Source organism: Xiphias gladius, chromosome 15 (assembly GCF_016859285.1).
Source record: "Xiphias gladius isolate SHS-SW01 ecotype Sanya breed wild chromosome 15, ASM1685928v1, whole genome shotgun sequence".
Lineage (NCBI taxonomy): Eukaryota > Metazoa > Chordata > Actinopteri > Istiophoriformes > Xiphiidae > Xiphias > Xiphias gladius.
In genome coordinates this window covers 4,806,790-4,816,953 of record NC_053414.1, presented here as the reverse complement: position 1 = coordinate 4,816,953, position 10,164 = coordinate 4,806,790, and the positions used below count along the sequence as shown (strand labels likewise).

Sequence of the window (10,164 nt, the reverse complement as noted above, 5' to 3'; positions counted from 1 at the left end):
AGTGCAGCATTGAGCTCTGGACCTCTACAACAGAACTGAGAATGAGTAGAAAAGGAGAGAGAGATTGTATTTCACTTTTCAGTTTTGATTTTTTTTTTTTTTTTATCTGCCGTCAGCGGCACATTTTTCACAGAACTTACCTTATCAACTTACCAAATGTTTAAAATTATTTTTTTTTTTGTAAAAAGGCTAATTTTACCGAAATGACAGAACAGTAGCTTTGGTTAGAAATAGATAAACTGAAAATTAATCTAATGCTCCAAGGCGTAGGTCAAGGATAAATACGCCTGATGAAGAAGCAGTCGGATGCTTTTATCAACATGATATATGTCACCGTGTTCACAAGGTCAAATGCAGACTGAAGTGTAGCACTTGTGTTTTTAATTCCTGTAAAAACTACGAATATCCTCAAGCCAGACATTAAGCATCCCTTCAGCTCCTAAAATCTGCTTGTAAAAGTATGTTCTGTTTGTCTGACAAGAGGAGTGATATTAATCAATTATCAAATGGAAGCCATTTTCATCACTGCGGCAAATTTTGAAACGACCGTTTTTTCAGTTATAGAAAACACATGGTTTGAAACCCCTCTTTGAATTGCGGACGAGGCCTGATGCAACAAATCTCAGCACTGCTCCTCTCTCCCCCCCGCAGCTCGGTAACGTCACCACGCTCTGCGTAAAATGGCCCATGTTTGCTGACTCAATGACGTGCAAAGCTTCAGACGTCCCTTTTTTTTCCCCCTGAACGATTTGTGATTTAGGACATTCCTCCTTGATTCCCGTCTATCCTGCCCACAACCCCCCCCTCCCTCCCCTGTCCCATCTTCTGCAGGCTGCAACCACGAGTCACTGAGTGCATGAATGAAATGTACAGCCTCCTTGCACCGTCTTTCCCCCCTCTGTGCTACAAAAAAAGTGTCTCAAAAAGGAAAAGGCGAGGGAGGGGGGGGCTTAGCATTCATTCACTCCCCTCCAGGCCAGAAAATCCTGCCCGGTGTCATGGCTGCTTCAGGGTGACCTTCTTGAGTGACCTTCATTTATGTAGCTGTGTCAGTGTCCCTACTGACAGAGACTGCTGACATACAAACCCGATACACCCTCCTACTAAACAGGTTGTCAGTAAATTCCACGCGTTGATGCGAGAATAGGGCTTCACAGGAAAGTGCACATTTGGAGAAGAATCAAAGTCAAATGAAGGACATATATAAAAAAATTTTTTTTAATGTAAAATAGAATGACTGTAATTCTAGTTTTTAAACCCGCAGATGTTAGTGCATAGATTGATTGATTAATTTATTGTTTATTTGGTTTGTGTGTTAATGTGGAATATTATAACCAAGTAAATTTGTTTTTTAGAGTCCATAGGAGTAAAAGGAAGAAAACAGGCTTAACAGTCAGATTAGGCATAAATTTCAGTTCATATCACCGCTAGATATTCCCATTATTGACACTCCAGTTCCTGATACAGACAGTGACTGAAAAACTGGATAAAAAGCAAGACACCTTCACTTTGAGTATACACCCCAAGAAACTGCACTCTTACATGTCCTTACATCTTAATCTTTTTAACAGTTCCCTTTTTTTATCCAAATGCCAACTTGAGCATTAAGTTCTCATTATTCAGAGCACTTCCATCAGTTATGATTTCCTTAAATTCTCTCTCATTTATTTAACTAATTTCCTGGAGGTGTTTATTGACCATAAGTTTGATGTTTTAACTGATTTCAGTGAATTTTGAGAGAAAGTTCCGCTTTAAGTGGTGCCAGAGGGAAGACAATGGGGTCATTGAAGGCAAAAGAGTTTATTTTCTAGGAATATTTCTTGTGTACTTGTGGAAAATCGTTCTGATGGTGGCGCCAGAAGTGGCCAGGGAATCAGGGAAAATATTACATACCCTCCTCTTTAAAACCATAAATATTAACAGCAATTTTTTTGAAAATCAAGCCAATAGTTTTCAAGATATCTTTTGTTAACTGAAGTGTTCTCAAGAGGGAGTTTTGGCATGACAGTGTACAAAAGCAAAGGCTAAGGGGTCACCCAAATTATTTGTTACTATCCTCTGGGGGCCACGAATATCTAGACCAAATACCATGGAAATCAGTAGCTGTTGGACCAATCAACGGAGCCCATGAGCGACCAAATAGTGAACAAACCCATCCTAATGTCAGACCACAACTGGGACAAAGAAAATTTTATTGACCTATTCATTATCCAATAACAGTATGTTGGAATTTCTCCTCATTACTTGAGTCACAAACAAGATACTGTGGAAAAACAACAGTTATCATGCATTTCAGCTGCTTGTACTCATACAGACTTTAATGGACTCTAAGTCTGTAGTCAGAAGTGAATTTTGCTTTGTAGTGGTGAGGCCCCTCAAACTTCTGAACTTCTCGATCATCATGCTCCAATAATCTCTTTTACTCCCACTACAAACATGCTGCGTACTGGGGGCCAGAGAGAGGAATGAGGCTGCAATCCAGCAGCCAGCATCCACAAAGACACACACACACACTCACACACACACACTCCCACAGACACACATACAAGTGTCAACTGGAATAAATACAAGGGTTTGATTTTTTTTTTTTTTTTTTTAAAAAGAAAGAAAAAAGTAAGAGAGCTCTGCAAAAAAATATCAATTAATCAAAGCTCATAATGTTTATTTTTTTGAGGTCAGAGGTGTTAATTCAACTTGATCACCATTATTGAGGGCACAGTTCATGTTAAGTAAAAATCCTTTAAAGTGTATTTCAGTCAGTGTTGGCGAGGATCTGCTTGTTGCTCCTTGCTAATAAAGTTTTCCCGTGTCTGACATTGTCTGAAAAAAGGGAATGGAGTCTGAAGACTTTCTGAACGCACGGTAAGCCTGTGAGTTTCTGTCTTAGGTCCAAGGATAGCACAACACTAAATGCACAATACTGCTTTCTGCCTCCCAGTACAGTGGAGATGAATGGGATTTTGTTTGCGGGGCTCAGAGCTCTGAAAAGTTACATTTGAATATGTTGAAAATAAACATTAATCATGTGTATAACTTTAGTTCATCAGAATGTAAACTGGAGTTTGGATTAAATTTTTTTTTTTTTTTTTTATTTTAAAATTTGGAAATTGTTTGTTCTCCATCTTTCATTGAAACAGTAGGGAATGCAGGTTTATTTTAAATTTTTGTCCAAGAGCTGAAATGTTTTAATCCTGGTGTGCTGCAGTAGAGCACCCTGTAACCTTGTTTACAGAGGAACAGTCTAAAGTTTATCATTGCTATCGGCAAAATTCAAAAGAATAATGAGGGTCCCAGTAGCCTAGTAGACATCCCTGTTTCCTATCATCTTCATTAGTAAAACAGAGAAGTCAAATAACATTTAGCCAATAAATGATTTATTTTCCAAGGAAGGTGATCATCCACACTTCAACTTCCAATAAACAGACACCAGGTGGCAGCATTTAACAGAGAATAACACCAAACTGGACCTGGACGTAAAGGACCAATACCCTTATCGCTAACAATATACTGGCTAATACCCTGCAGAAACCCTGCGTTGCAAACTGGGGATGTGAAGAAAGGCGTGGGCATTAACTAGTCAGGGAAGGTTTCGTAAAAGATGCTTGAGTTGCATTAAGGGACACATAGGATTCAGTGTTTTTGGAGTTGGACCCATACTGGGGACTAAAAGTCAGGATATCTTGGGCTCTGCTGCTTGGAGTATCCCTGTAAAAGGTTGAGTGAGAGAGGTACCAGTGGCCTCTTGAATATGAATTTCAAGATATCTTAGGTATAAAGAAAAAAAAAAAAAAATCCCTCTCACCCCCCTCCCATGGGGGGTGTTGGTGTGTCTTCCTCAAGCTCGGGTCCTCTTCCAGAGGCCTGGGAGTTCGAGGGTTCTGCGAAGTATCTTAGCTGTTCCTAGGACTGCGCTCCTCTGGACAGAGACCTCAGATGTTGTACCTGGAATCTGCTGGAGCCGTTCTCCCAGTTTGTGGGTCACAGCCCCCAGTGCTCCAATTACCACTGGCTCCACTGTTGCCTTTACTCCCCGCATCTTTTCTAGCTCCTCTTTGTGTGTGTGTGTGTGTGTGTGTGTGTGTGTGTGTGTGTGTGTGTGTGTGTGTGTGTGTATATATATATATTTTTTTTTTTTTTAACATTACTATACATGACTGTATTTTACCACTTGATACAGTGAATGTCTGCTGTGTAAGTCTGACAGGTAGAGCCCTCTAACAGAGGTTGCACACCAGCACACACATTATTGGCTTTGTTTCTTATTTTATTTGTTTATTTAGGAGAATCAAAATGTATAAGTACAGGAGACACCTGGGGTCAAGTACAGAGATGTTTTCAGTGTTTGTGGGGTGTATCCTGCGCTATATATAGTGTTTATTGCACTTTTTCGGCTTTAACACAGTGAGAGGAATGTGTTAGACACTGTCTTTGTTTTATATTGCAAGTATGGATGACTTGATTGTGCACAAACTGTGTCATTGTAGGAGGGGCCACTCGTATAACTGTGGGAGGAGGATGATCCTATGGAGTCAGTCCATCAGCACACTTGCAGTAAGTGCCAGTCCATTAGTCATGATCTTTGCTTGGGTCAGTCTTTATGTTTGCATTGTTTTGAGTTGCCAAATTCATTTTTAATGTAGTTTTTTGTTTCACCTAAATCTTCCCAAACTGCTTGTCTCGTCAGGAGAAAATTTACTGTATGAACTTGTAAAATGTTCTTTTTGCTCTGCTTGAAGTTAACCTCCTGTACCATCCTTCAGTCACCTGGCCAGTCCTTACATGTCACAAATTAAAGGTACTGGTGTGCGATAATGTCACTGTGACAAATATCACAGTGTCTTCCCTGATACTTCCACCGGGAGTCGCCATACTCTGACATTTCTAAATCCTACACCTTGGGGCTGTAAGGAGGACATGTGATATCGTTTTGAGGGCTTAATAAATTAATGTATTTTGATAAAGAAGATACAAACACATGTCAGAAAACTTGCAGACCAGTTTCCTCTAAACAAAAAAGGGGAGGTTAACTTTCTAGTGAAGCCACGTGGCACAACTGCACGTCATCTGGGCAATAAACTCATGGCCTCCTATGACTTTTGAGTACACTGTGACGTTTTCTGTCACGTCAGTTTCATTAGCTCTGCCTCATAAGACGTTTCTTTTCTTCATATCTTCAGTTATTTTATTGTTTAAATAGACTTGTGTGAATATAAATAGCTGCACGGGCTCTTATACAGTAAGAATTGGGGGTATCACTGTAACGGAGGACTTGCCGTTAAAAATAGCCTGACTGCTGCTCACAAGTGTTGAGCCAAGGAGGACAGGCTGACTCAAGAAACCTAAAAAGGTCTCATAAGGCTTTCAGTGTTGGGATCTGCTAGGCAAATTATCTCAAAACATCTTTCTTGCTTTTGCCTGAACGAATATTTTTGATATCTAAAGGTGAGAAGCCTCTTAGTAATCTTATTAGAAGTCTTCCTGTCGATAGTGGGAAGGCTCGCCACATGCCATTTAACACTGATTTGACGATTCCCGAAATGAAATATTGTTGGGTGACAGTATTTCTTTTTAGAAATCTAGACTCCATGAATGTTTATAGAAATTTCAAAAATTTCCTCAATCTTTCACCAGAAGTTTCAAAATGTTAAAAATTTGAATTAAATCGTTACATTTTTTTTAAAAGCAGTAAAAACATACCTCCAAAATACTTTAATAAATTCACAGGTATGGATGTACACTCTTCATCTCCAAAGTGCAGAATGAGAGCAAAATTTAGGGGTAAATGCTATATATAGTCCTAAGTGCCTCCATACAAGGGGTGGAAGGGGAACAGCATTCCTCCGGTGAGAGGGTAATATTTTTGTTACCATCAGTAAGTGCTTCCCAAGCGGCATCAGGCTGGTCTGCCACCGCTTTGCGCTGTTTTAATCTCTTGGGGTAAGTCGCTTTTCTTAATATGTGCTCAGTAGCAGGCTGATTTTACTGGAGGAATAACTTTTGCAAAAATGAAGTTCAGAGTAGAAAGAGAAGTTACCTGCTGTCAAGCGTGGGAGAAGTGAAGTGTGTTGCTGTAATAAGTGGCTGTAGATAATCTGTCTCCTGTGTGGGCAAACAGCAGCCGTCTGTTGTAATCTCCCTGAGCAGTACTTCCTTACATACCAGGGCATTAAGAGGTTGCTGACCCTCTTTTCCTAATGTGTGTCAGCCAAATTGACTCAGGTAATAGTGCTCTTGTTGAAATAATTGATTATAAGGAATGGAAGCATAATTAGACTGAGGCAGAGTTTGAATTTGACAGCTGGTTTTGAAGTTAGTCTTGTTCAATTTAAAATAGCCTGTACAGTCTGATCAGACCCATGTCCTGGATGATGGTTTTAATTAAATAGTGTGAAGGCTGTGCGCTGCTGATAATGACTCTGTTTCCTTCATTACGCCAGTCATGGAATAGGGAAGACTGCTGCAAGCTATTCATAGCTGAGCTGTGTGAGGCTGTAAGGTGAAACATTTCAAGTGCTGAGCTCTGGCAAGATCTTGGAACGGTCCTGAATGTTGGACTTTTAACACGTTTTCCTGGGAGATAAATATGTTCAGATAATATTCATTCACTCTTTAACTTTTAGCGATGGTAATTTATTATGCGTAGTATGAATACAACCACAGATGTTATTCTGAGAGGAGCAACACGAGAGATTGTACTGAGGTATGAATGCAATTGAGAAACACTATTGATGCTTTCGTTATCTGTTAAACCTGCATATACTGTTCACTTGACAGATGAAAGCACATCTAACACGGTAAATGTGTATTACATGAATTCATAATGGCTTCAGTAACAGTATTGTTAAAGGGAAGACTTGTGTGGAAATTGCTAACATTGCTAACACATTTGATCTCCCCCTCCCCCTGGTGTTCTTGGCCAGGTCTCCTTGAAGTGTTCCAGCCATGGCTTACAAAGTCATACCTTGGTATAAGAAGAAGCATGTGAGCCAAGTCAAAAGTGATTATGCTTATCATCACACTAAACATGCTGTCAAGCAGCACACAGAAAGGTATGAAGGTGCAGTTCACTTGCTATTTTGAAAAATGCAGCTTTTGCCGCTTTGCCAGATAGCGCATAGAGCCGCTGCTGAGGGGTCGCTGATCTTCCTGCTGCATTCGTGTCTGCTCCCCGGCTGGCGGTCCGTTTCACACAATGCTCTGATGTCAGATTTAAAGCTGTGCAGGGCCAGATATTCGGGAACAGATCAGCCCATCACACGTGATGAAGGCTAATGACTGCAACGGCGCAAAATCCTTAAGTATTTGAGACCCTGTAAGTTTACAATAGACTTCCAAATTACTTTGAGGTTGGATGAACAGTGAATCAATCTTCAGGTCCAAACTGTCTCCTAAACGGCAGCCAGCAGAACCTCTGCCTTTTTTTTTTTTTTTTTTAATTCACTGGCATCTTTGAGTTACGTTACTGTACATTCTGTATCTCCCGTTGCCATTTTCGGCTGTCTGTGTGCAAACTTACCCACAGCGGTGTTTCTAGTCAGAGAGTGAGAACGCAAAGTGTTACGTCATTTTTTGGCACAATGGAACTTAACCGAGTTAATTAACCTGAAGTTGAAAATCAGAAAATCATCTTGAAAATGGCAAATAACAAGAGAAAGTTTGAGATGGCTCCATTCGTTCCTGAAGAAAAGAATGAGAAGCCGATCCAGGTTGTTGTCGTCACTCACGTGATATCACTTAAAGGAGTTTCACAAATTTTGAATTGATTTTTACATGTAAATTCGTCTCTCATTTGGAGCATGCATAAGGTCCTCCGTATGCTGATATTTGTTTCTCCATCTGACAATGATATAGTAAAGTTTGGAGAAGATGAAATTGAATTGAAAAGAAAAGAAAACACAGAAGCACACAAGAATATACACTCTGTGTGTACAGTCTTAGTAATGTTAAACAATGGCTGCCAGTGAGTTACTTTCAAGCTTTACTTTTCGTAACCGCTTTTGACTGTGGGGGCAAAAAGCTGGAGCTCCAGGTCAGGACTACTCTGCTCTGCAGCTTCAACAGATTTTGCTTTGTATTGTTGTACAAGTCATGACAGACAACTATGTATTTTACTATTTTTCACTCTGTAGCACTTTTTAGAAAGCATTGCTCCTAACCTTGCTCTGAGCCCAGCTCGGCCAAGCAGCGTTATATAGTTACGCTTTTTGCCGAGTTTGATGCGCAAGTCAAAGGCTGCGCCAGCTTTGTTGTCGCTAGTGATGAGATGAGGGCAGAGCCCAAAACTGCCTCAAGTCCCAGATCTGAGCCGCTACAAGCCAAGTTCTGGTCACTGGGTCGTCCCGCAGCATGCCGCCATGTTGTCATGTAGCTGCTGCCTTATGTCAGCGGGCACATGCCACTGCCCTGAACATAACCTACATCTGAGGTCAGAGCTGTAGATACTGATATCAGTACTGACCAAGTTTCTCACGAAGTTTTCTATCAGTGATCGGAGAAGAAAATCCTGGAGGGCTGAATATTTTTAAATCAGTTTTTTTAAACAGAACGTGTCAAATTTTTGTGATTTTGATCCACCATGTTAATGCATCCTTTCAAAAAAAATCTTCGGATTAAATCTTACTCCGTGGCCAAATTTTCTCATCCATATCAGACACTAATCACTGTCAAACTTTTCAAATAGATTGGGCTGCACACCTGTGAAAGTATTGCTCTCCGTATACCAAATAGGTTGATATAATAAAAATTGATATCTCTGGATACTTACTACATAGTATAGGATTGCATTATATTGGCAATGCAAAGGAGAGAAGTGGGTCTCCAACAACAAGAACTGAGGAGGATCCACAAAATATTCTAAAAGTTTAATACAGATCGGCACCATATTCAGTTCATCCATTTTTACATGGCATTACTGACAAGTAAGCCTTCATTTTCTGGTGCCGTTTTGTTCTATTGTATGAACCAAAATGTCAGGTGAACCATGGGAGATTTTTTAGCAGCAACTGCTTCTGCAAAACTAACACCCAAAAGTCTATTATGGTGAGATTTTCCTCTATTGGTTAATTCAAAATGATGGACTCTCCCCTCAACAGGAAATCAAGCTTTATATCGGTGAGCCAGGTGCAGGCCCAGGCCGAAGAGGCTATGACGGAACCAGCCTATGTCATACCGGTGTTCCGGCAGAGGTGAGTTCCCATTGGCTGCTGTCATATGTCAGGCTATTTTAAGTGTAAGTCAATACTGAACTACAGCCTCTATTAGCTGACCCAGGTCAAGACAGCACATTTCTCCAGTGTTACTAATTGATTTTTCAGTGATGATGATGATGATGATGATGATGATTATTATTATTATGAATTGTCAAGTGTTGTAGAGCTGATATGACTGTGGCGTCTGTATCGCCAATATGTTACATTAAATGCTGAGATTATGAAAACATTTGTACAGTGTTAAATAAAACTCTTACTGTTGCTGTGCAGCGTAAGTACCGCTTATCAGATACACAAAATCGGGCAAATATTGTGGCAAATATTGTGTCACAGTAAGTCCCCAGTGCTGAGAGCTGGACCTAATGTGCAGGTATACTGTGTTCCTCCAATTCTCTGCCAACAAATTAAGTTTTTGTCCAGTGTCGGGCTTGATGTGCTTAGAATAGATGTGCCTAGGTAGAATGCCTGGTATATTATTTTAATACCAATACAGGGCAAAACAGCAGTCAGTTAAGTTCCAGGTGGAAAGTTTGCTACAAATGTGTTTCAGTGTATCAGGTAGTGTTCACAATTAAATATTTATAAGACGTCTAACTTCTGGCTTACACCCAGTGGCACTAAAGTCTGTAAATCCTATTTATTTAACTTGCTGGTTCCAAGATTAGCAGTAGATTAATATGATTTATGGGTCATTAGGACTGCTGAGGAGACTGAGGAGTACCAGAGAGTGGCCACAAATGTCGGGAAAGGACTGTCTGTTATTCAAGAGGAGCTCCACAGGATGAGGATGGCCACTAAGGCTCAAGTGGAGAGTCTTGAGATCGAGAGAGAGGTAAGAGGCCAAGTCGACAACATTTCACCAGTTAACGCTGTTATGTGGTACTGCACTTAGTGATTTTGTAGTGTCTTGTTGGTTTGTTTTGTGTTTGTTTGTTGTTTTTTTATGATTTATTTG

The 10,164-nt window shown here is 40.3% G+C and overlaps 1 protein-coding gene across 6 annotated transcripts in view; it reads left to right on the top strand.

Moving 5' to 3' along the window:
• The window catches only part of myom2a (myomesin 2a), a 45,096-nt gene that overhangs the window by 4,331 nt on the left and 30,601 nt on the right, over positions 1-10,164 (top strand). For 3 of the 6 annotated variants that reach the window (XM_040145831.1, XM_040145836.1, XM_040145834.1), the window contains exons 1-4: positions 5,850-5,937; positions 6,921-7,049; positions 9,093-9,185; positions 9,906-10,041. In XM_040145831.1, coding sequence (XP_040001765.1) covers positions 6,943-7,049; positions 9,093-9,185; positions 9,906-10,041 — 336 coding nt within the window. In that variant the 5' untranslated portion in view covers positions 5,850-5,937; positions 6,921-6,942. Of the gene's footprint in view, positions 1-4,484; positions 4,552-5,849; positions 5,938-6,504; positions 6,701-6,920; positions 7,050-9,092; positions 9,186-9,905; positions 10,042-10,164 lie in introns of those variants that run through there. The other 3 variants (XM_040145832.1, XM_040145833.1, XM_040145835.1) reach the window with 3 other exon arrangements.